At 43.8% G+C, this 27938-nt stretch overlaps 1 protein-coding gene across 1 annotated transcript in view; it reads left to right on the top strand.

Annotated features, from left to right (window-relative positions):
* Window positions 1-368: 368 nt before the first annotated feature.
* LOC138255265 (protocadherin-23-like) overlaps window positions 369-27938 on the top strand; it is an 836716-nt gene continuing 809146 nt past the window's right edge. Inside the window, exon 1 of the mRNA XM_069205832.1 lies at window positions 369-3763. Coding sequence (XP_069061933.1) covers window positions 944-3763 — 2820 coding nt within the window. The 5' untranslated portion in view covers window positions 369-943. The remainder of the gene's footprint in view (window positions 3764-27938) is intronic.

The following is a 27938-nucleotide window of genomic DNA, read 5'->3' as shown; positions in this document are numbered from 1 at the left end:
CGGAAATGTTTTCCATTCCCACAGAGTTCAGGTGAAGCTGGAGACCGCAGATTCTTTCAACAAGCAATAGGATCATCCTTTTCTTGACTCTGCATGTGTGCCACCAGCACATGTCTTGAATACTATGTATATGCCGTACATTTGCCTGTGCAAGTCCTGGGCTCCTCGGCCCTTGTATAGCTGGTGCATGACAGGGACTCATTCTGCGGCCAGCTAGCACATGACCAAGCCTAGCCTGTGTACAGCCAGTGCAGGGCCTGCTCGCGGCAGCCCCTCCGTATGCTGCAGTGATGAGAAGCAGACTGAGCGTGCCCTTGTCTTGGAGTCACGTGGGCCAGGCAGAGTGAAGCTGAGCTGGCAGAGCACACACACAGCCGGCGGGTAGACAGGCTGTGCGAGCAGCGAAGCAGAGGCAGCCGGGGAGCTGTCCGCTTCAGCACCGGCAGCAGCTCTGCTCTCACTGACGCCCTTTGATCGAGAGTACATACACAAGAAGATGCAGCAAAACTTCCCTCAAGCCGAGGTTATACAGAGGGATATATAGATGTCAGTCTTTACCTGCACTCTGGACGGAGTGCAGCGGTGAGTCTGGTCACCGCTTGTCACTGCAGCACCTCATTGCCCCGCTATTGAATAGCGGCACCTACTAGTTCCTTCTGCCGGATACTGGCACCTGCCACCCTGCGAGACACTGCCCCCTGCTGTACGGGGTAGTGACATATACCTCTTTGGAATATTAGTCCCTGCCTCCCGCAGAATACTTAAGCCATCCAAGTTTGTGAATGACTTTTGTGGTTTTCTGGCTCCCGGTTCATCGCTAAGTAGGTCACGTCTGGTGCCTGGAAACGCTGCACACGCCTGCATTTCCCACTCGGGTCTCTGTGCCACCTCGAAGTTCTGCAGATGGGGTGATGCCCCCTTAGTAGCTTTGAGTGCCAGCAGGATGCGGGCTCCAAGCTCCCGGCTGCTCGTGCTCCTCTGCTGCTGGCTTTGGGCGACCAGCTGCTCCCGGGGGCAAGTCTTCAACCTGAGCCTGACCGTGGACGAGGAGCTGCCTGCAGACACCCTGGTCGGAGACCTGCGAGCCGGACTCCCAGACCCTGCTGCCGGCGGCGGCGGCTTCTTCCTGTCGGTGGAGGCTGCAGGCGGCGGGGAAGAACGGGACTCGCCTGTACTCTCAGACTTCCAAGTGGACCCAGAGTCTGGAATCATCCGCACGGCGCGGCCACTGGATCGGGAGCGACGGGAATACTACAGCTTCTGCGCGGCTACTCTTCAGGGAGTGCTGCTGCAGGTGGACATCAGGGTGCGGGACATCAACGACCACGCGCCCTCCTGGGGAGGCCCCGGGGGCAGGGAGCAGGGGCAGCCGAGGCAGGTCCATTCAGCGAGGCTGGGGAACGGAGATAGGCATCCCGGGGAGCAGGGCAGAGGGGAGAGGGATAGAGAGGGGCCACCGGAGACTGGGGAGAAGAGAGAACCTGGGGTGGGAAACTTCGGAAATATACAGGGGAACAGGGAAGAACATGGGTCTTGGGTGCCAAAACCAAACATTGGTGTTTTTGAAGTGAGGGGATCAGGACAAGTGAGGGACCCTGGGCAGGGAAGGGACCCCAAGGAGTTAGAAGTCTTCAGAGAGGACATACACCTCGAGCAGGTGACCGACCCTCGTGAGGGGGGGTATCCCGTTCAGGTGAGTGTTGTCCCTGGGGACGTGAAAGGACGTGGCCATAATGATGGGAGTCGTGGAAATGTGAGGGGCTCTGGTGAGGCGTGGGACGGGGGGGTTGAGGAGGGCACAACGCTGCGGCTAGAAGTCTCTGAACTGACCCCACCAGGCACCTCGTTCCTCCTCCCCGGGGCGCGGGACCCTGACGCTGGGCCTCTAGGGCTGCAGGGCTACTCCCTGCTTCTGGACTCAGATGGAGCCTTTCGCCTACACTACGGGGGTAGCCCTAAAGGCGAGGCGGGCGCTCTGCCATTGCCAGGGCCACTTGAGCTGGTGCTGACGCGGCCCTTGGACCGTGAGAAGGAGGACCGATTGCAGCTCCTCATAGAGGCATTCGATGGAGGGTGGCCGCGCCAAAGTGGGTGGCTCTGGGTAGAGGTAGTGGTGCTGGATGCCAATGACAACCCACCCACATTCAGTGAAAGTGAGTACGAGGCATTTATGCCCGAAGACGCCTTGCCAGGTAGCACTGTCTGCAGCGTGCACGCGTCTGACCCCGACCAAGGCAGCAACGGCATGGTCCAGTACCACCTGTTAGACCCAGCCGGGCAGTCCCCGGGTGGGCCCTTCTTCCTCGTGGAGCCCCGCAGCGGGGTGGTGCGGGTCACCCGACCGTTAGATCGGGAATCCCGTGCTGTGCACCAGTTGCTGGTGCTGGCCCAGGACGGTGGCTCCGAACCTGAGCAGAGCAGCTCCCGCCTCACCATCAGAGTTCTGGATATAAATGACAACAGCCCCCACCTATCGGTGTCCTTCCTGCTGCCCGGTGGCCCTGCAATATCGGAGGGGACCCTATTCGGGGAGTACATAGCGCGCGTGTCTGCATCAGACCCCGATACCGAGGACGGGGCCGAGGAGGAGGCGCAGCGAGTGTGGGTGTCACTGCAGGGAGGTGAAGGTGCCTTCTCACTGCTGCCCGCGGGAGTTCCTGGCATGGGGCTTTACTTCCTGTGTGTGGCAGGAGTCCTGGACAGAGAGGCACAGGAGCAGCATCACCTGCGGCTACTTGCCTGGGACTCTGGGCAGCCACCGCTTTGGACTGAGGAGGATCTCCTCCTGCGTGTAACTGATATTAATGACCAGGCACCCACATTCCTGCTGCCCCATTACCAACTGTCTGTGCCTGAAGCCGCTGTGCCAGGCACTGTTCTGCTCATCCTTAGTGCCCAGGACCTCGACGCAGAGGGACCCAACTCCCAAGTGCGTTATAGGCTGCTAAAAGGGGCAACCAGGGAGTCAGAGGAGGAAGGCTACACTGGGGCACTGAGTGCGGGGGACTCTGGGAATCCTAGTGTAGGACGCCTTGGGTTACCAGATACAGGACCTTCTCCAATACCAAACACAAGAGGGTCTGGGGTACCCATTAAGGAGGACTCTATACTATCCGGGCAGGAAGACTCAGATATCACACGTTCACGAGATTCAAAGGTCCTTAATAGTGGGGATGTTGTGGTACCTACTGTAGGAAATCAACCAGTGCCCAGCATTGGCAACAGTGGGGAAATTAAAATGAGGGCCCTCGAGGTACCCATTACAGAAGACAATGAGGGATTTGTTGCTGGGAACTCAGATGGTTTTGGGCATAGAGACCCTGGGGTATCCAGTATAGGAAGCCCTGGCGTATCCAGAATGGGGAATTCTCAGGTACAGACGACAAGAGCATCTGCAGTACTGAAGATGGGAGGCTCTGGGCTACCTACTTTGGGAGCCTCAGAAGCCCCCACAATGGACAGATCTGAGGTGACAGATTCCACAGGGTGGCACAGTGAGAACCCTAGTGCAGAAGACTGGTCTTGGTTCCACCTGGACCCAGACACTGGGGAACTGAGCTTGGCCCGTGCCTTGGATCGTGAACAAAAGGAGAAGCTAGAGTTTTGGGTAGAGGCGATGGACATGGGGAGGCCTGCTCTATCCAGTATCTGCAACATCACTATCCAGGTGGAAGACGCCAATGACAATGCACCCATCTTTGAGCAGCCATTATACAACGTCTCTCTCACTGAACATGCACCACTGGGGCACTGCTTCCTGAAGGTAAGCACAACACCTCTACTACAGTCGGTGCATGTACTAAGTCCCAGATAAGGTACCAATCAGCTATATATGAAATATCAATTTGTGAAAAAGAGACAATGCTACATATAGGTAAAACAATCAAATGAAGTGACGCCATAGTTAGTGCTCAGTATGTCACATATGGCAAGCAGAATGGTGGCTAAATTACCACAAACAAAGACAACAATACAAGTCCATTTCTCACTTTTAGGTTTTAGGTTGGAACACTAGGTACGGTATATATATATATATATATATATATATATATATATATATATTCTCCACCAAATGACACAAAGTCACACACAGCACTCACAGGAATCCTTTTGTTTGTTCTTCATTCATTAAACAAAGATCGAGTAACGCAAACACCACCAACGCGTTTCAACCAACAAGGTCTTGATCACGGTGAGTGAGTGATCCATTTACACATAATTTATAGTTTCTCCCATTGCATGCCTTTATGGGGCATTATGGGATATGTAGTTCTACCATTTGAAAATGTAACACCAAATAGTGAAAACAACTCAAATTTTACACAAAGTCTCTTACCTACATAAATTAAACAAAAACTATGTATATGCAAACATTATTTGACCCACTCTCACTTGCAATCACCAATCCTAAGTTTCAGGATCTCAAACACCATTGTTTAAAAGAACCACACCCATTATATCACTTTTGGGCTGGTTCTCGCTCCATGTAGTCCAGATAGTATCAGTCTGGTACTTTAAGGGGATTTACCTTTGTGGAACTATCCCCTAATCCTTAGTTGGACATTCTTCACATTCTAAATAGTATTCATCATTTCTCTCAAGGTAATGGTATCACACCCTTCAAAACATTTCAGAAACCCAATATAGATATTCAGAGATCAGTTAGAGGGGAGATATGAGTTATAGATGGCAATACAGTTCTTCATCCCCATTGATCCCGTACGGGGTCTTGGTTTTTAGTCTAATAATAAGCCTAGATTCTAGACGTCTCAACTGTTGAACTCCATCCCCACCTCTTTACAGTTTTTTAACCATGGCTATACAAAAAAAATCTCATATGTAACCAATCAGCTCTCTCATAATTGTTCAAATGTTTGGTCATTGCATAGTTGATGTCACCATTTTGTACTGCCCTGATGTGTTCTAATATTCGTTTTGTTAAATGGACAGATAGTACTACCTACATATCTCATGCCACAGATATTCTATTACATATACTACAAATGTAGTATCACATGTAATCCTTTCTTCAAATAAAAAGTCTCTGCTATGAGAGTCCTCTATTTTTTTCCAATTTCTCCCAATCTTACATGCTTTGCAATTATTACAACAGAAAAAACATTTTTGTGAGACTGTGAACCAATTCGACACAGCTGGTAGTTCAAAATGGCTTTTTACTAACATATCTTTCAAAGATGGTACCTTCCTATATGTTACATAAGGTCGTTCTCCCACTCTTGGACCAACATCCATATCTTTTTTAACCAAGTTCCAGTGTCTACTCAAAATATTAAAAATGTGTGAATTTTCCTTACTATAATCCAAAATCAATCATATCTTGTCATCTTTCCCCACTGGATGAATGAAATATGCATAAAGAATGATATATTTTAGATTTCAGTAATTAATGAGAAACAAAATAATTGAATAGCACTTAGCTTTAATTTCTGATACAGTTATTTTTGTTTATTTCTCACTTCTCAGAAATCATAACTGGTGACATTTTTTAGTACTAAGCTTTAATGGTTGAATACAATATTTTGTCTAATTCATAACTTGCATCATAGATATACTCACATAAATTTATGAAAATATCAGTCTCAGCATTACAATGAAACCATTCATGGATAAGTACAGATTTTATTTTATTTTCATTTATCTTGCAATTGTTTTGGACTACGTTATCCAGAATGCCTCATTAATAGCGGTCTGGATTATACGTATGCATGTTGAAAGGGACAAGGGACTCACTCCAAATGGGTTAAAACTCGTTAGTGGCTGTGCAATTTGATTAACGATTGTGAATTTGTACTTTATGGAATGCTGTGAATCTTTTTCTTGAAGTATATATTTACGAGGATGGTATCCTATTCACAAGCACCAGCAGATGAGTGTGCCACTCAAGCAACTGACAGTTTTGTCTTCTAATATATAATGTCAAACCAGCCAAATTAATTACAGAAGCACCTTTCAGTTTCTTTTAAATGCAAACAAACAGCCAGTTGCACCATGAGCTGCTTAAGCACATTATAATTTTTCCTAATTGTAAGGAAGAAAACGTCCTGCAGATTTATATGCAGCAAGATTTACTTTTGACCTTTCACCCTTGAATCAACACACCAAGTTCTGAGTTATCCAGGTGCCAAATATTATAAGTTTAACAAGAACAGATTCAGCTTTAAGGCAGCATCGCAGAGCAGAGCATCAGATAATTATAAGACATTTGTGAGTGGCCCATGGCATAAAACTAGATTTCATACATGGGCTCTTACAACTTGCATTCCCACTTCCTACTGAATAATGCCCTGAATTAACCAATGAGTTTTCAGTTGTATTCTCTGATTAATTACCAGGAGTCTCTAGATTGCGAGAAAAACATATTTAATGAATATAGTGAGGCCAGAACACATCCTAGGCCTAGCTTTTTAGAATCCTTTAGATTTTGCGGAAAGTACCTTTCATTAACATAATGAGACCAACATACGTTTTAGGCCTAACTTTTTTGATGAGTAGCAGTTTCTAAAGGTAGGAGTGTTGTCAAGAGAGAACTTGTACTGTTTAAAGACTCTTCTGAATTTAAAGAACTCAAAATGACCATATATAGCAATTCAGAGAGTAGCATAGCTCGTCACCTGTGTGAAGGTATTGCCCTCAGAAGGGCACATGGTGTACACCAGAGAGAACGTTTCTTCCACAGGAAAGTGCAATTTACCACTTAAAAAAAAATGTGTATAACTAACATTTAGTGGGATAGACAGATCGAAGATTGCATTTTTGTTCATCAGTATCAGCGTGAAAGCACCGTGTTTTGTTTCCATTCCAACTGTAACACTGGTAAATAGGAACAATGCATCTGTTTGGTAAATAGGAAGAATGCCCTTACCGTCTGCCCAAGTTTATCTCTTTACCCACAGGCTGTTTTACATAAAATTTAGTTTCAGTGTCCAAAAATATGATCATTTAGTAGTTGCGTGGAAGACGTAAGTCATTCTTTTTGAGCACTGGACTGAAGGTGAAGCCATGCAATGAGCCGGCAATAGTTGATGTGACATAGACAGACCAATAAAATGCCAGAAGCAAGAAAGACCAGAATAATGGATCACAGGTAAAAGTTGGAAATTGGAACATCTTTTGGTCCAGGCACCGAAGTTGGTTGGGTATCTTTCAAAAGGGCTTCCACCCTATTATCATATGATGGTAAGGTCAAACCTAAGGAAGGTTGTCGAACATGATCTGTTCTGATGTATATTTTTCAACTGTGCTGCACCTAATAACAGACTGGAATATATTAGAACCCAGTAACTGTTGTTTGCCTGTCGAGGCCACTAATAATATACCAGAAAAATTTGGAGTCATTAGATTTGCATACTTCCAAAATGTCAGTCTACTTTCTGATATGGCAGTCTCACGTAGCCTGTATTATAGAATTTCTGTGCTCCATTTTGGGCTAGACATCATGAGCACTAGAAGATTCTATATAGAGCAAGACATAAACTGATTACACAACTTGGGGTTTAGCTCTTGTTTTTTGCCCCTCAGTGAAGACACAAACCAATCTTTGGTATTGCACATAGAATAAGATCGACTTTCCCCCCTATTGTTCACGTGGACAATTGTATACAAAAATTCAAACCTCCTGACCCTACACCTAAATGTTGTAATTTTAGCTTTGTGTTACTCATTAAGGCCAAGATTTACTAAACAGTGGTGCAGTGGGGTGCTGTGCCAAAATTTGCAGTGCCATACTGCTTCATTTTAGAAATGAAGGGATGTGCCGTATTTACTAAAATATGGCACACCCCTGTGTTTCCCCCTGCGCCGGTGCTAAATTTAGCTGCCAGCACCAACACAGGCACCCTTGCATCATAGTGCAAGGGTGTCTGCGTTGAGGGGATTGATTGTTTATGTGCAGGAAGGTATCCTTACAATGGTGATTTGGTGTGCAGGATGCAGCACACATAGAGGAAGAAAATCCTTATTTTTTAATGATTATTTATGTGCAGGAAGGACTACCTTCCTGCACATAAACATTAATTCATGGCTTTACGCTCTTTCTACGGGTGCTGCTGATTGCAGCACACATGGAAAAAACAAAAACGAGGAGGAACAAAGTATTCCTCCTCGTTGTGCCATATTAATGCCATCCCTGGGGTGACGTTAGTTTTTGGCACTGCCACAGATTTACACCTTCTTTTAAATCTGATGCAGCATCAAAAGAAATGCGTGTTGCGGTGGAATGCCCACAGCAACACCCATTGCACGCCCCTCTGACACAGAAAACTACATTGGAGGGGTTCATATTTACAAGGTGGCGTTAAGCCACCACAGAATGGCTTAGCGCCACCTTGTACATGTGGCGCACTGCACAGTGCCACTGGAGCGTCACAAAAAGGGACCCTCCGGTGATGCTAGGGCCTTGTATATCTGGCCCTAATTGTACCCTCCTTTTTATGTGGGGGTTTTACAGATGGTTTTTTTTCTTTACTTTTGTGTTGATGCTGCTTAAATACTTTTTTCACATTTATCTGAGGAAAAAAAGTCATTTTTTGCCATTGCTATCTGGGATAAGCCCTGAGTTCTAAATGAAACTATATTTACTTAACACAGCACTGAATTAGGAACCATGTGGAGTGCAAATGCCCTTTCTTCTTCTTCTTCTTTTGTTAGTTTTATTCTTGTGTTGTAGAGGCTCTGTTTCAATGTTAGTGAAGACGAAAGTATCAGGAATTTTAATAGTTGAAGAGCTACATCTTCTGTTCATTCCAGAAATTCAAGGTCGTAGAAGCTGATTGTATTTCCAAGGAAATGTATATCCAAATTTAGGTGGCCCTACTCTCAACGCTCTGCCTTCCAGTTTTTGGAATTTGAATTTAAGAAATGTTAGCATCATGGTGGAGGGTGATCAGAGATTTCTGCTTGGTGTGTATTTGGAAACGTTTTCTTACTTGAGCCAGGCTGTTTCTGCACCTGTTAAGAAGTGATTGGATTTCTTGAGCCTAGGGAGCATTTGGGTGGTTGTATTCCGAATATAGTGCAGCTCATTGAAAGGACATGTTGACATATCAAGAAAGATGGATTTCCCATGCTAAGAAGAGTTAAGTGATAAATGTGTTTATCGATTTATCACTTGACTCTACTTAGCGAAGGTTAGGAAAGGGAAGGTCCAGTGCAAAGTTCTTAGGACGAAAAAGCAGGACATGGTATCTTGGGACATACCTGTCAAGTGTCCATCATGATGCTATGATTTTGTATTTATAGAGTGGGATGGAGGCCGGTACCATGGAGTTAGGCAAACATTTTGAATCCCATATGAAATTGTAAAAACATAGGTTATTTATTATGTGTGCTTTTGTGTGGCCCTCCTCTGCTAGATCAAACGCCTCCCAGATTTTCTTGACTTGTACAAACATTGAAAGAGGTAATAAACTAATACCTTGTTATTCTTTTATCTCATTCTTAGTGACCACAGGGTTTTTAACTGCTATGAGATTTTGAATATTTCTTTAGAAGCGTTACTTGCAGCGAATATCTTGGCTCAATAAAACACCTTTTTTTTGTCTATTTCATATATTTATATTTCCTCTTTCATCTGACTTTGCTCTCTCTCCCCGAAGATTAACCCACGGTCTCAAAGCTAAGCATCTAAAATAATTGATTAGTTCATAAGCAGTTTCAATTGTTTTACCAAAGCCTCTAATATGGAATTAATGTGAGTGTATAGGGGAGCAAAGTATAATCTATGTTGCAATCGTTTGATAGAGTGTGTCCAAAGTATTGTCAATTAAAGCTGAGAAGTATACTGTCTCCAAAAATGCCTCACATACATTACTCAGACCTATATTGAACTTAAATGTATCAAGTCTGTTGCTAAATATTTGATTGAATGTACTGATAATACACTGATATTTACAAGTATTTAATACCAACAAGTCTACTGTTTAATTCTGACTAATACATTGCTACAGCCAACAATTAATTTGCTTTTGACTTCTATTCCTGAAGATCTGGCTGTTGGTTTTGTGTTGTATTCTCTTAGTTGATTATTTTGAAGTCTTAGTTCGTTGTTTTCAGTATACATATTGTAATGTACAACATGTAATACTGTAATTAATCAAACAATTAAGGAATATTATTATCTTTACTAGGAACCAGATAGGGTTGATATCTATGTGCAAGAAGCAATGAGAGACAAATGCAGAAGACCTTTGTTGGAAGCAGAGTGTTTGGATTCTGCCATTTTTCTTAATGCCCGACCAAGTCCCTTCTCCTTAATTTTTTTTGTTGCTACTCACGCTTCCTATGTCTTAAGCAAATAATTTGTAAAATTGTTAATCTTTCAGAGTCCCATTCTAAGGCCCCCAATAAGTCCTACATATATTCCTTAAATATGCCATTTCAAACCATAATAAGAACTGTCAAATCACAAGTGGTTTGTGAAAACTCCCAGAAGACTAACTACTGTGGCTTTAACGTAAATTGGCCAACTTTGGTAATTCCGTCACCCTCTGCAGAACATGTACTGCAACATGCGTTTTATTATTTTGGGCTTCATTAATAGATAAAAAAAACTGTTACTTTAACTAAGTAGGAGGTTTAGTATTATTTGTTAACAGAAAGGTCTGAAGTTCACTGTTCAGCAAAGAGACAGGTGGTATCGTCTCAGTGGCATAATATTGTTGGTAGCAGGTTGTTAGAAATAGGGTCTTGGGTTGGCAGTCAGGTTCCTCTGTCGTTCCTCCCCTGGTCGGGTCGGCGGGCGTAGTTTCTTCTCTCCCGCAAGTGAGTGATGCGTCAATCCGGAGGGGCACCTCGGGTCTGGGCAGGCTTTGCTTTGTTTTTCCACGCCTAGCGATGTTGCTTTGAAAATCTGGTTGCACGGTATCACAAAACCACACTCCGTGGGGTTTGTGTCGTATCAGCCTCTGTTAGAAGGTGTTGCGAGTCATTTAAGTGATTTAAGCCGCTGCGTCGTTTATCAGCCGTGACACAGAAGGTGTGTCGAAAAGTTCGCTGTACGGTGGTCTGTGCGTGGACTTTTAGTTCTTGGCTACCAGCTTCACCTCTCAAGGGCCCAGGGACTGAGTAGGGTACCACTTGGCAGGGCAGGAGTCTCAGCAGAGAGTCCACGTGCTGGCAGAGAGAAGTCTTTGATGGACCTGAGACTTCAACAACAGGAGGCAAGCTCCACTCAATCCCATGGAAATTCTTCTCAAGCAGGAATCCACAGCAAAGTACAGTCTTTACCACCTTTCACAGGCAGAAGCAGCAACTGCAGGATAGCCCAACAAAGCACAGTCACAGGTAGAGGCAGCACTTCTTCTCAGCTCTTCAGCTCTTGTCCTTGGCAGAGGTTCCCCTTGAATCCTTAAAGAAATCTAATTTTCAGAAGTTTTGGGTGCTCCTCTTATAACCCTCTCTGCCTTTGATGTAGGCCTACTTCAAAAGAAAGTTGTTGTTGTTCACAAGATACTGCCTTGCACAGGCCAGGATCACACCAGGCGATTGGAGACTGCATTTAGTAAGGGCAGGGACAGCCCATTGAGGTGTAAGTGCCCACTCCTCCCTCCACTCTAGCTCAGCTGGCCCACCAGGATATGCATGCTACTCCTCAGCTCCCTTTGTCCCACTGTCTAGGGGGAATTCACACCAGCCCAACTGTCAAACTGACCCAGACAGGGAATCCACAAACAAGCAGAGTCACTTTCTAAAAGTGTCATTTTCAAACACACTATCTAAACACCAACTTCACTAAAAGATGTATTTTTAAATTGTGAGTTCAGATACCCCAAACTCCACATGTCTATCTCCTCCCAAAGGGATTCTGAGCTTTAAGGATATTTAAAGGCAGCCTAACATGTTAACCTATGAGAGAGATAGGCCTTGCAACAGTAAAAACCAAATTTGGCAGTATTTCACTGTCAGGACATGTAAAACACATAAGTACATGTCTCACTTTTAACATACACTGCACCCTGCCCATAGGGCTACTTAGTGCCTACCTTAGGGGTGCCTTACAAAAGGGAAGGTTTAGGCCTGGCAAGTGGATACACTTGCCAAGTCGAATTGGCAGTTTAAAACTGCACACACAGACACTGTAGTGGCAGGTCTGAGCCAAGTTTACAGGGTTACTCGTTGGTGGCACAACCAGTGCTGCAGGCACACCAGTAGCTTTTGATGTACAGGCCCTGGGCACCTCTAGTGCACTTTACTAGGGATTTACTAGTACATCAAATATGCAAATCAGGGATAAGCCAATTACCCCTACCAAGGATGCCAGGTCTAACACAAGTTAACACATCACACATAGAAATAACAGCTAAACGATTCATCGAGAGCTAGTAGTCTCCCTCTACATACGCACATTGGGGCACTTAAATACCTGGATAGATGTCCGGATTTATCAGTCTAACTGTCCATTCAGATGTTGGAGGCATGAAAGAAATTCTTGAGGTTACAGTTGTACCAAACAGTTTTTTGCTGAACATAAATGACCCTTGACTGAAGCGCTAATTAGCTGCTAGTTATAAGCAGTGCCTTAATTCTGGTAACATTTTGTGCTACAAAAATGAAGAGCCCAATTCACAAAAAGGTCGTTAATTTCAGAATCCATGATGTATGCCTACACATTGCAGAGATTTATCAGTGGTTATAGCATTTGTTAAACCTCAAGAGGCATTGCTAAGCGTAAGTTATACACGTGACGGAATGTGTTTAAATACTTCTTGCTTGTTGCTGGATTTCTGAAACATTCGTTTATGGAGTCCCCTGCATGCATAGGGTAAGGGAATTGTTGACATAAAAAACGTGTTTCTTTATATACCTCAATAGACCATTTAAAATAATTTTTCGCTTAATGGAAATATTTTTCAATGAAATGAGGCATATTGTTACTGCCTGTGACACTTTCATCAGCATTTATGCTTAAATCATTCAGATATATGTTTCCAGTGGGAGCTACGTGTGGGAGGTGCACTTAAAATATTTGTGAAGACCCACAGGCTTGTGATTTCATGCATTTCCCTTAACACCGTTCCACTGAAAAAGCCCAACTCTAGAGATCTAGTCGACTCTTGCTACAGCAAAAGTTATTTACACATGGTGTTAATTCCACCCTCATAGCATGACACACGTTTGTGTCGTTATCAAACAGTGAATTACAGTACCTAAGCCACACTAACACAGAGGGACTCATTACAAGTTGCCTGTTATTAAGTGTGGGTATATTTGATTCTGGCTGGTAACTCATCACAAAATAATGGGTATTACAAGTTATTCCACCTGGAACGGAACATTGGGTCTGTTAAAGCATGACGTGCTCCCCTTTAGGCTGATCATCTAACCCTGTTTTGTTGACATTTACCACTTGCTTTGAAGAGGCGAATGGCAGCAAGGGATTGCTGTGAGTCGAGGGGGACAGGTTTTGGAGGGCAGGGCAGTGCTGTGAAGAATAGTTTGCTTTCCAGTGGTAATGTAGGGACGGCTTTGCTCTTAATCCTTGGCATGACCAGTTGTGGATACACACCAGTTGAAACCAATCCCAGTGTTTCCTGATCATGGGCTTCCTGAGGTCGTAATTTGTGGACCTTGCATTCCTGCATCCTGAGAGGAAGAGATCTCAGGGCCAGATTTATACTTTATCTATCAAAACTGCGTTAGCGCAGTTTTGTGTGAAAATTTATAGGCCGGCTAGCGCCCTTCCAAGACACTGGCCGGGCACCATATTTATGGGATGGCACTAGTCGGTGCTAATGCTCTGTTAGCGTCCTTGGAATGGACACTAACAGGGTGGGGGAGGCGTAGGTTAAACCGGAGCTTGTGCGTGGAATTATTGCGTTACACTGTTTAGAGGCAGAAAAGTGCCTCAAAGCAGTGTAGCGCCATTTTCTGGAGCACAACCCCCCATTAACATGGCTCCTGTCTTAGTAAAGACAGGAGCCATGCCCACCACCCCAATGGCCAGGCCCAGGGGACAAATGTCCCCATTGGGCCCAGCACCATGCAGGGGACCCTAGTCAGGGCCCCTGAGTGGGAAAAAAAAAATACTTACCGGGACTTACCTGGGATGGGTCCCCCATCCTGTGGTGTCCCTCTGGTGTGGGTGGGGGTGTCCCTGGTGCCAGGGAAGGGCACCTGTTGGCACTTTCCATGGTCTTTGACCATGGAAATATGCCTATAGGTCCCCTTACACCTGACCATAGCCAGGCGTTAAATAATGGTGCCATTATTTAAGGCCCCCATCCCCTCGGGCTGGATTTTAGCATGGGGGGATAAATATGGCGCTAAGGCCATATCATCCTTTTCTGGACAGGAATGCCTACCTTGCATCTCATTGACGCAAGGTAGGTTTTTACGTCCAGAAAACGACGTTAACACCTTAAATTTAGCGCTAGACGTGTCTAGTGCCAAAGTATAAATATGGAGTTAGGTTTGCACTGAATTAGCGTAAACAAAAATGGCGCTAATTCAGCACTAACCGAGTATAAATATATGGGCCTCAGTATCTCACTCATAATGAGGACCACAATGTCTTGCAAATTGGGCCCTATGTTTGCACACAGACCACTTAGGTACAGAAATACATTCTATTTATTGTGCAAGTAGGCTTTTTTTTACATATGTACATAAGTGTGAGTTTTCACTGCTTGTTCAAGTTGCCTTGCTCTTGCGCTTATGAGTGCATTCCATTTATTAAAGGCTGACCAGTCGAGAACACCGCAAGCTCTACCAATGATAAATCCCAAAGGATTTATCTATATAAAACGTTCATTCATAATCACTATATTTTGGATTCATCAATGGGAGTGCATGCAGTGTCCTTGATTGCGTTTAATAAATGAATGCATATGTATATCACACAAAGGCCATAGCCAATGAGTAGCTATGATCAAGGATTTGTATTATCTAGGCGACTGGGCTACCAGAAGTTTCCACTTCAAGAAAGGATGTTCATACTGGCTGTGTGGGTGAAGGTAATTGTAAATTCATCTATATTAATAAGGATAGTATTGATTTACAATAACTAATGATTGAGTGCCAAACAGCCTCTAAATTGTCTTTATTCAATATATATCAGGAGTATGTCAAATTCTAGAGAAACATTGACTCTCACATAGCTCCAATCACTCCTTGATTCGCACAATTGTTGCTTGACTAGCATACAGGTTGCTGGAGATTGTAATACTACATTTGAAACTATTACCCTGGGAGGATATGGTAAGGGAGAAAGGAGAGATCTGGGGCTATTCCTAACTGGCTGCCCCTATGCTGAAGAGAACATGCTCTATGGCCTTCCCACTTCCTTCACTTACTGCAGGGTTTACCTTCATACATGCAATCGTCACACTCCAGCAGATAAACCAGCATGGTTCACATTCAAGAATGGAATGTGGTGGAGTCAGATTATATATGGGATAAGGTACCCCTTTCTCTATAGTATAAGGCTATTGCAAGTCAAAGAGGAGTTTCATGACCATATTGAGGAACAAAACCTTGTTATATGAATGTAATGAGCCAATTGTGGTTTCTGATAATTACTCAGATCCAGACCCTGAGGTTGTTCATCATGTTACCCCAGTGCTTTTTTTGTGGTCACTTTTCATGAAATGCTCCTTTCCCAGAAATTGGGTAAAGTACTATGATTAGATAAGATTCCAGCAGATCTTTTTCTATATACAGGGAGTGCAGTAGCTCAAGGAGCACCCATTCTGTGTACATGGTTTGGTGTCAGAATTCTTGCCACTTATTTAAAGGGCAGCCATTAAGGTTCATGGGATTACAGGCTTATAAGTTTTATTGATATTCAAATCATTTGTACAATTTTCCATCCATTTACTCAGCAGGTTCAAGGGAGGAGGGTTAAGTCTAGATATCACTGAGCCTTCTTCTTGGTGTTGACCCAGAAGAAGTTATTCAAGCAATATTGGTCTTGGGCACCACTTGTTACTAATGCGCTGAAAACAATGTCGAAATATGGTTTGTTTCCTTCCTTGAGACTGTCAGTGATTGTTCTGATATATAGAAAACAGAATTAAGCTGACCTTAGCTGTTGTAGGCCTATTTCCCTTTTAGATTCCACACTTAAAGGGGTGGGAACTGGAAGGATACTTTTGTTCAGACTAAAATGTTGAGCAGAAGAAAACTATAAGGAATTTGATGCCCAATATGGATTCAGAAAAAAGATTGATGCAGTGGAACAATGCTTGAATTCACAACTTTTAATTAGTAAGTATACCCAAGCAAAAAACTGTTCATTTCACATGACTTTTACGGATTAGTTGTATGCGTTAGACTGTGTAAGTCATTCAATATTGTGAAGTCTCCTGTCTGATATAAGGGTGGCAGAAGGACATAGTGCCTTATTACGACCTTGATGGAGGGGTTTCCTCCATCACAAATGTGACGGATATCCCGTCTGCCGTATTTATGATCCCATTATATACTATGGAGATCGTAATACTTCAGTACCACAGCTTCAGTAAGATACGGTAGAAACGGTGAATGTACCAGGCAGTTTGATGCGTATAGAGGAGTTAGGCAGGGGTGTATTTTGGCCCCATTCCTTTTTATCATTTTTTGTTGGCAGGGCTATAGATAAGCCCCAGATTCAGTGGATAGGGCTGTAGATAAAGCCCATATAGGCTCTCACCCATTGCCCATCTTGCTCTACAGGGTCTCCTTGATAATTTTACAATTATTATGGAGAAACTGAGTCTGAACATTAATAGTGGTAAAACATTCACCATGATAATTGGTATAACAAAGAACAAAGCCTGTTTCTATCTTTTAAGGGGAGTACAGTTTTATTTTAGCTATTATACCTTTTTGTATTTAGGTCTGCTTTTTAACTGTTCAAATAATTGGCTTTCTATGCTGGAAACCAGGTTATAGTTCGAAAGCACTTTTGTAGCTGTGTTTAGATTTGGATCTAAGCTAGGCATGAAGCCTCTGAATCACATGTTGACCATATATACTAGCAAATGTGTGTCAGGGGCGTATTATGGTGCAAGTGTTTTGGGATATTCAAAGGTGGACTTACTCCAGAAAGTTGACAATAAGTGCTTAAAAAGAACGCTTGATGTGCCAGCGAATAGTGCCATTTATATTTGCTTCAATGAGTTGGCCTTGCCATTTATAGAGGACCGTATGTATTCACCCCCCCCTCCCCCACTTATATTATGTTACGATGTTTGGCCAAAAGATTTTGCTGTGCGAAATAGATGTACTATAAGTGAGTGTATGCAGGCTGGATGGTGTGAATCAAATACAATTTTTACCTTTTATGAAGAAAACGTGTGAATCCTGGGATATTTTGATGACCCAAAATCTATGGGGAGAATGAGTAAAGTGAATCTCAAAATGGTGTTACTGGGAAGAAGGCAGAGGCCAGGCGAACAGAGCTCCCTTTTGATAACTCATCCCAGTATTCAGGCTTATATTGGTGCTATGAGGAAGGTGCTTCGTAGATTTTTACTGACTAGATTGCGACTCAATTTAGCACACCATTTAGTAGTTTATAAAGTTAAAAGTAATACGCTCATTTGCCTGTTTGGCAATCTGATGAATCGTTTTACATATGGTATTCTTCTGTGAGTTTTATGTAACACAGAATAAAAAATATTATTCTGTTACTGAAAAATTAGTAAGTATACCCAAGCAAAAAACTCTTAATTTTACATGGCTTTCATGAATTTGTCATATGCGTTAGACTGTGTAAGTCATTCTATATTGTGTATTTTTTTGTCAGGCTAAGAAAACTCGAACATGTTTATAGGGAGTTTAGATTCGTTTTTAGCCCGGAGGATGATGATTTTCTGTATTTTTAACTTCTTTCATAGGAGAAGGATAATTGTTGTCTTACTTTTGTGATGGTGTCTTTTAGCGTGCATAAATGCACCGAAATAAGTTGTTTTGACTGACTGGCTGACTTTTAGGGGCATATTTAAACTCAATTTGCACCAAATTTGTGTCATTTTGTTTAATGCGAATTCAGCACAAAACTAACTCCATATTTATAACTTACTGGTAGGCACGTCTAACATCAAAATATTGGAGTTTTTCACCATGTTTTAGATGTGTGAACCTACCTTGCATCAATGAGATGCAAGGTAGGCGTTCCCATCTAAAAAATGTTGCTAACCCCATAGGCCCATAGTAATCCCCCATTTTAAAATGACACACGGGTGGGAGGAGGGGCTAAATAATGGTGCAAAGCTTGCTTTGCACCATTATTTAACGCATGGGTCAAACCAGGCGTTAGGGGACCTGTGGACCCATTTCCATGGTTGAACACCATCGAATGGGTCCAAAGGTGCCCTCCTCAAGCCCCAAGAACACCTCCCACCCACACCAGAAGGACACAGAAGGATGGGGGACCCCATCTCAGGTAAGAAGGGTGAGAATAGGTAAGTATTTTCTTTTTAAATTAAAGTGCCATCAGGGACCCAACTTTGGGCCCATGCATGGCACAGGGTGCAATGGCCATGCCCAGGGGACACTGGTCCCCTGTGCTGGCCATTGGGGTACTAGGCATGATTCCTGTCTTTTCTAAGACAAGAGTCATGTGGTATGGATGGTTTTGCGTCAGAAAATGATGCTAGGCTGGTTAGAGGCAATTGTCTGCCTCTAGCCAGCCTAATGTAATTTTTTGGTGCAAAACCTCCTTCTCCCATACCACCACCCCCACCTGGCTAACATCATTTTTTTTACGGTAGCTCACCCTTTACCCTGGCTTGCGCCATTCCATAAATATGGTGGTCGGCAGGCGCTCAGAAATGGGGCTAGCCGGTGCAAAACTTTTTGAGGAAAAACTGCGTTAGTGCAGTTTTGCATCAAAAAGTATAAATATGCCCCACAGTGTCTCACATCAGACGTACACACCCTTACACATGAATCATACACAGATTGCATATGCCCTTGGTTTGCTAAATTGATACATCTGATGTTTAACTTTACCCTCTAAATGGTTCAGAAGTCAATCGCTTACATCGAATTTCTCTCATTGTCAAAAGAATGATCAAGATTGAAATGCATCTTCTGCTGTTCTGCACACTATATAATAAGCCTAAAATGAAATGGATTATCCATATTGACATACATAATTATTTGATTGTCTTTCACATAGACAAATTGGACACAAGTGCTCCTCTAATTTGGTCTCTGTCACGTTACATAATTCAACTTGGGTGATAAGAAAAATGTTCTGTTGCACTTTGAGATGCCTCTCAACTGTCTAACTGTGGTATATAGAACATATATGGTCTTTTATGAACACATAGCGCTTTATCACACTATGAAATATACTAAGTTAAGGATTATTTCTGAGCATAGGTTTTTGATGAGTTATCAATGATGGATCTCTTTGTCTCTGTGTATTACTGATATCTGGAATGTTTTTAGCTTTTAAAATATTTTAAATGTTGTGTTGTATGTGTTATGTTGTTTATGCGCCAATATTCTGAAATAAAAATGTTTCAGTGACTGAGTAGAATTTCATGAACAGTTTCTTGACGTTAAATGTCTTCACGTTTATCACAGCCCAAGCAGTAGCATGTAGTGTCACTCGAGAGATATTTTTTAGATTCTGGATGAGAAACACATAAACAAAACTCCTTAATTAATGCTTGTCATCTCAAGTACGGATACATTTTGAAAGAGGATGATGAGAATCAGGTAGCAAAAGCTGAGCATGGTGGACAGAGGCAACTACATAAGTGAATTGTAAATTTAGCAACGGAGGAGACACTTGTAGTAAAATATAGACATTACCTCTGAAAAACACGAAAGGGTGAGTCTCCTACTCTAGAGCAATACTGGTGGCATGAAGAGTATTTATAATGTAATTCTTTACGACCGAGACTGTGGAATGGAAGAGAATCGACAGAAGTGATGGGATTGTACTGATGGGATCATGCCTGAATCTTGCAGAGGAGTCTGTAGGATTGCCATGATTCTAGAACATCTTTCTCTGGTTGGTTTCAGGTAGAATCTTTGGAAATTAAGTCAGTGTTTACCCTAACATAGGAATCCAATCTGGGACACCTTTCGTTCTCTGGGGGTTTCAGATAGGATCTCTGGAAATTCAGTCACTGAGTGTCCTAGCAAAAGAATCCAGTGCGACAAGCGTTGACCTTTAAAAGCAAGGTATTATTCAACAGGCAGCATGTTATGCCGTCTGTAATATTATTTTAATTTTTTTTTTGTGAAGCTGAGGCGATAAGGGAGTTATCAAAGTACCTGGTTTAAATGAGTTGATCAGTGTTTCCAAACAATTGTTCCATGATATATATGGGTTGTGAATAATACAGATCCCAATGCACCTCACTGTTCCTATCATGAGCAGTGCGGTGCTGTCGTTGATCACAGGGGTACATGTAATTTACCCTTACTGCTCCTCATAGTAGCACATGCCTGCATTATGCTTACTTTGATCTCAATGAGCTTTTTTCGTCCAGGTTACCTCCTTTCACGTTGATTGTTTGGTTAGGAAGTAATTGGTTGGAACATTTAGATGCCACCCTCATTATGATTTCATTTTGAGAGAGTGGATTGCATTTTAGCTCAAAAGATGACAGAGGTAACTATTAACATGAATGGAAGATGGGAACAACATCGAAATAAAATATTTTTATTACATTTTATTTGAGAATTAGTGATTTTTTATTGCTTGATGTGTCTAATATAGCATTAGTTTAAGTAGTTTTTGTATGTATTACTGTTTAATTTGATGACAGATTAACTTTTCATTTTTGTGCTATTTAAAAAAAAACCTCCCATTTATTTTTATTGAATATAGAAAATGCTGCCTTTCTGCTTGCACGACTGCCTCTTTGTAAGATTCATATGAATAATATTACAAATTATTAGCTATGTAAGTGAAAAGCATATTTGATGAATACATTAGAAAACTTTTAGACTATGCACATACATTGCCAGGATTATCGATAATTTTTAGTGCATATGCACAGTAAGAACATTTCCACAGGAGAAAGCATTTATTTTGAAATGTCAACAAGCATTGGCAATGCAAAGGGGCATGGGTTATAATTGTAATTGTCTCTTCAGAAACAGGTGAGTTTGAACCCTCAATTGTACTTCGTCCATGCACTCTGTCACCCATCCTAGCACTTGTACATCCAGTCAGTCACTCACTGACTCATTCTTTTGTTTACCTACGTACCCACCTATCATTAAACACATAGACAGGCTCAACAAGTATATAAAATATAAATTAAAAGAATAAAAGTAGAAAAAAGAAAATAAGCCCCTCCCTAAACATTGGAGGTGTCTGCTTGATATAACAAACATAAATAAAGTTCAATGTACAAGTGGGCAACCTTCTTCCAATGGTTTTGTACATAGTGAATCAATGTTTTAAAGTTCCAATATGGCCACCATGTTTAGAAGCGACATATTGGCCATCTTCAAATGGCATAACAATGATATTATATGGACAACCCTATTCCACGATGGCCACCCAATTAGAAACATTGGCAGAGTGGGATGCAGGGCACTGCAATCGAAAAGAGGCAAAGAAACTGCCTGGTACCACTGTGTGGGGAGCTGCAGCACGTTAAGAAAAAAACAATCAAAGTCATACCAATAATTAGACCAATGGCATCGATAATGACTTTTTTCAATGAACAAATCAGGCTCCTAGCCTTCAAAATTGCCTTATCGATATAACCAACCCAGGCCTGTGGAATTGAGCATAAGACTAGTCACAAGACAACCATCAGGCATAGAGTCAAACAGATCTACATATGTACAAAATTATAGTGGATAAAATGGTATGGTACTCCACAAACTGCCCACCAAATTCTGATCCACAAATCAGTACGGCGGTCATACAACGGCGGTCCTCCATTGGCGGTACGGACTGCCACACTGAATAATGGCACCCACCAACAACAACTGCACACGTAGGACAATACAAAACCCTCACACCTGAGACACATACACACATTCGACACACCCACACACACCACCATAAAACACACACATCCTACCATCCTTTACAATGCCAAATCAATGCCAGCCAACAACTACCGGACACTCACTACACCCACAGACCATAAACGCATCACACACAAGTGCACACCACTCACATCGCACACAATGGCACCCCTGCTTCACTGACAGGGAGCTGCGGACCATGGTGGATGAAATACTCAGGGTCGAGCCACAGCTGTTTGGAGCACAGGTACAGCAGACATCCATTGCCTGGAAAAGGGATCTATGGCAGAGGATAGTGAATACGGTAAACACAGTGGTGCTGATGCACATATGTTAATTAACATTATTAATGAGTGTTTATGCATTTTGAATAATAATAATAATATGTAGAGAAAATTAATGTAGAAAAATAATGTGCCCGTTTGAAAATGTGCCCACGGAAAGTGACTAAAAAAATTCATGAATTATATTAAAATGACTAAAAATATGTGAAAATGTTGAAAATGCGTAATAATAATGTTGTAAAATGTCATATTGAGAGATATAACTTATGTTTTGCATTATACTGTAGAGTTAACTTAGCCGAAGTTCTGGCCTAGTTTTGCCGAGCCTCATGCTGAAGCTGAATAATCATGCAATGTAGAAAGCTGATGTGTTGAACTGACCCTGAACCACTTGTGTTAATAAAATAAAATTTGCTTAGCTAGAATATTCTGCAGTGAACTGACGGACAGGAGATGAGGGACTAGAGTATGTAACCAATTCAGTGTAAAGCGGATAAGATGTACTTTCCCAGGACTCGAACAATAGAGACACTGACTGGAGAAGAAGATGCAACATTTTCTATACCTGATGAGCTGGATGATGAGGACATCGTACAGTGAACCAGTCGACACCCTGAGAACGGCGAAATCTTAGAATTCATAGATTTGTAAAATAAAAGTCATTGGCTAGCATCATATATGGTGACTAATTGACCAATTAGGTTTTGGAGGATAGGCTGGGTAACTTTAATGTAATGTCATGACAAAAGGGAAAAACTTCAGAACTGATGGGGAGATGTTAGAGGCAGATGATCGGGGAGAGACCCTTCACTGAAACTGATGCAACATTCTGTCATTGGGCTCATGCTCTTGAGAGCCTGATGCATTGCTGATCGATTGATGACCTGAAGACGAAGACTGACTTTGTTGCTGATCCATACCTTGGATAGGTAGCTATATAAATGTGACTGATTGACTTTTGTGCCTTTTCTTTCTAGGTACCAACTGTGCTGTTTTATAGTTTTTCTTCTAGCTAGATCTTTTTCGAAATTCATGTTCTAAACTGTTTTTCACATGAAGTCCCACATGCCAATGCTAATCTGGGTTAGGTATGGTTCCTATTCTGAGACGTTGACATATACGGTGACAAATGGTTGATGGACTGATTTGCTGAACTCTGCTATTCATGTTAACATATTCTTCTTTATTGGCTTATGTTGAGGCATTAGAATGCATGTTTTCTGAAGTTCTGATTAGATTATGTTACTGGTGGTCACTAATAAATTAATCTTGAGTGAATTGAATAAAGTTTGAAGTAACCTTATGACTTAGTATTGTAACAAATAGGGAAATAAAATTGATAAAACGTATAAATGAGTTTTGGTTATTCATGAGATGTTGACACTATTCACTAATGATTAATGTTTTTGCTTACTGATTATTGATTTGTGTATTGATTATTGATGCGCATTGGTTACACCATGGCTAGGATACTCCATGCGAATCAAAAGGTTCATCGACCTATACGCATCCCCATGTAAGTTTACTTACTTAGGACCAGGCGCGCTAGCAGTGGGAAACCATGCACGCACAAGGGACGACATAAGGAGGAGGTGGACCTGCGGGGGAAGGTATGTTCCATGGCGTCACAACATCAAATTGCAGTACAGAAGACTGGTGGTGGTCCCCCTCCTCCACCCGAATACAGTGACTGGGAGGAAAAGGTCTTGGCTAGCCTGCATCCGGAGGGCCTCACTGAACTTACTGGAGGACTGGACTCTGGTAAGTCACATATACTCCCCTACCACTTGCCACATCTGTAATGCATGTCTCACCCTACCCCGGTCACTACCACTAAACACCTATCCTATCTACATCCCCCATACACCCATACTCATTTCGCCTGCATTCCCACACCTCCCAACTAACCCCCAAACCATCCCTGTATGCACAATGACCATCCCCAGGATGTACTGTAGGCTACACTACATTACCCACAATGCACTACCAATCCCTCAACTGACAATGCATGACACCCATCCCTAAGGGTCCCTGCATGCAGATTACTGGGGAAGTAAGTAAATTAAACAGGTGGCAAATGCTTGAAGGGATATGGCAATGACAGGATAGAGTTTTTTACATGCCAATGGTAACAAATACTACATTAGACACATATGACATGTCTATTATACAAAGGGACAGTACTGTCAATGCTATATCCCCTATATCACTACAACTATACCATCATACACAAGCCACACTGCCCATACATTGCAGGAGTCACAAAACAATATTTGTACCACCACACAGGTACCACTGCCCATGCCACACGGCCAGAGGTGTGAAGAAGTGCCAGCCCACCAGCAGAAGAAGGCTCCAGTGACAACAGTCCAGCTGGATGTCTGGATCCAGATGACTACCCTCGCCCATCCCACAGCCCTGGACACTCACCCCCCAGAAGCCACAACCAGGACACCATTGACTCCCCCACCACTCAGCTACCACCATCAGCTGTGGCCCAATGCCCCCATACCAGTGTCACCAGGCCACTGACTGTCTGCCTACCTGTACAGGGACCAGAGTCACCACCCACTGCCAGGCAGGATGATGAAGGTCCCAGTGCAAGTGGGACTGGGCGGCCTGTGCTGGGGACACAGGCACAGGGGGCCAGGGTCACTGGGAGGGTATCAGTGACCCATGGGGGTGGGTCAAGGAGGCCATATCAGAGGTCCTGGGGCATACCACCACTCTCAGGACAGGATGGGCCAGATCCTGGCCACGTTGCAGGAGAACCAGATGCTCCAGGTGGCACACCAGCAGGAGGCCATGGAGCAATGGAAAGAACTGAATGCCAGCATGGCCTCCATTGTAGGGGTGCTGCTAAGGATGCCCAACATCATGCCTGAGTCCTCCACCCACCAGCAGAACCCTTCCACTAGCCTGGATACAGCCCAGCCCTCAACCTCAGTAGCAGCCAGTGGAATGGTGGCCCCGCCAGAGCACTCACAGGCCACCAGCACCCCTTTCCCTGTAGCCCAGGAACCCCCTGGCAAACGTGGCCAGAGACCCAGACATCCCAGTGACACTGTAGCCAAGACCAAGCCCACCACCAGGAAGTGACTCTGCCCTGAACTGTCTCCCCTGTGTGCCACTGACCCACCTTGTTGACTGTCCACTGCCATATCTGCATTTACCTATGGCCCCATGGACACTGCCCCTGTGCTACCAGCAGCTGTGGACATTGCACTGAGTGTAATGTTCACCATCTGCCCACTCCCTTGCACTGTACGATCCCTATTGTCTTACTCCTTCAATAAACTCTGTTTGAGCACACTAACAGATGTTGTTATTTATTCAAAATTCATGCTTGTTAGAAATGGGGTTTCTAGTTGGCTAGGGTATGCACCTAAGACAGGCAGATCCCACCCACTCTAGTCAGGGCAAGGGAGTTACACGTTTAATATAAACCCTGCTCACCCCCTTGGTAGCTTGGCACGAGCAGTCAGGCCTATCACAGAGGCAATGTGTAAAGCGTTTGCACAACACACACAACACACATGACGCGCTATCCCCACCACAAAGGAAACACAACACCATGTTATATGAAAATATACTGTATTGTACACAACAGAATTATTAGACCAAACACAACAAGTCAGTAATATCCTGCTACCTTAGCAGTTGTCAGAATATTACACATTAGTTACTCTGCAGAACCAGCAGTAGTCACATACAACACACAGGGTACTTAGTATTCTGCAACATAAGCAGTAGTCAGGAGTGATGTTACTACACCAATGCACTTGTCAGAGAAATATCATAAATGCCCTTATTAGGAACATTATAAAACTTATGGCAAGTCAGGAAAACATATTAGCATGTCATGCCCATAAAAGGAACATTAGCATACATATATAAAGCATCATAAAAATAGGTAGGCAGCATGTAAATCAATAATGTCTATATAAAGAACCTATGACCTATATTTTGTCCTTTAACAGTACATGGTTTTATGATGAGGGCACCTCCATTGCCAGGAAAAGATCAAAATAGGGCCCGGCGGTCCAGTGCGCAAAACGGGGGCCCACCGGTAATTTGAGGGAAGAGGGCGGCGACACGCACCCCCTCTGGATTTATGATGGGCCCCTCCTGGGGCCCGCAATCTCTAGGGGGCCCCCCAGGCCTCAACCGGCCCTCACAAGGGGGGGGACAAACAATGCTCCCAAAGAACAATACTGGGGCCCGGCGGCGCAGAGAACCTCTGATGAGGCTTCCACCATGCCCACCATTGAGCTACAACACAAGAAGGAGGGAGGTGCACCCAGCGAGCCTCGGTCCTCCTCCAAGAAGGCCACACAGGTCTCGATTCCAAAGAAAAAGAGTTGCTCTCCTCCGGGAGCAAATACTGATCCCGCTGGGGCTCCCAGCCGGCTCGGCCAGGCCAAAATGAGCACTCGGACGGTGGGGACAACCTTGCCAGTTCCCCGCTGGTCAGAGGTGCCAGGCCCTGGCTGTCCTGCCCGACCAGCAGGCAAACTCACCTTCTCCCTGGGCTGCAGCGGTGAAGCACCCAAAAGAGGTGTCTGTTGGTGCCCATGGGGCACTGGCCTATTGCTCGTCACCACGCTGGCTCCTATCTTCACCGAGTTGTGCCCCAGGAGTCCGGGAAAGTGGCGCATCCTTGCACTCAATGTAACCAGACTGCCAGGGCTGCGGCGGTGATTCTTAGCGTCGGGAGAGCACTTCCAAAGCGCTACATAAATAACTCCACAGCCCTCACTAGGCGCTAGGGGCATAAAGAAAAGCACTCTCCAGGAGCTATATAATTGAAAAGAAAGCACTCCTCATGCGCTTGAAACAGGTGGTTGCAGGGGTCAGGGGCCATGGCAACCTGCCCCTGGGGGACAAAGAGTCCAAGAAGAAGGAGCATAGACACAGAGGGTAAGACCCAGCAGCAGGCCAGCGCAAAGGGGATGCAGGCAGATGGCAGTATCTCCTAGTGACCAGTAGGTCACAGGGCAGCACAACAGCAGCAGTCCATGGCAGTTCCTTGTGAGTCACTCCGGCAGTCTGTGTCCAGTTCCAAGTAAGTTCCGTACAATTTCTCCAAATTGGGGGGAAAATTCCCCTGTACTTATACTCAGTTTTACAGTGTGTTACATTGGAAGAGGAGAAGAGGTTCCAGCCAGTTACAACTGGTTCTAGGAGTGCCCCCTCTCCTACCGCAAAGGCTCCAAACATCAGTTAGGGGTAAACGACCCTATTGTGTGAGGCCAAGGCAGAGCCTTTACAAATGCAGGTGTGCCCTGCCTCTCCCTACTCTCAGCCCAGGAAGACCATTTGTTAGGCAGATGCACCTCTGTGACACCTCCACCCTCCCTGTGTACAGGATGTCTGAAACGTATGCAGAAAGCCCAACTGTCACTCTGCCCAAACGTGGATTGGAGTCAAGCTGCAAAGCACCAGAGTCATAAGCACAGAGAAGTGCTCACTTTCGAGAAATGGCATTTCTGTAATAGTAATAAACAATCCACCTACAACAGTAAGCAGCATTTCTTACCACCATTACAACCATACCAAACATGCCTACGCTACGACTCATAAATCAGGCAATACCCCGTACACATAAGGCAGGGCATTTTTAATGCAATCCTATGAGAAGGTAGCACTCACAGCAGTGAGACATCAAGTTAGGCTGTTTGTCACTACTAGGACAGGCCACGC

Source organism: Pleurodeles waltl, chromosome 1_2 (assembly GCF_031143425.1).
Source record: "Pleurodeles waltl isolate 20211129_DDA chromosome 1_2, aPleWal1.hap1.20221129, whole genome shotgun sequence".
NCBI classification, from domain to species: domain Eukaryota; kingdom Metazoa; phylum Chordata; class Amphibia; order Caudata; family Salamandridae; genus Pleurodeles; species Pleurodeles waltl.
This window is presented reverse-complemented; position numbering and strand designations above follow the sequence as displayed.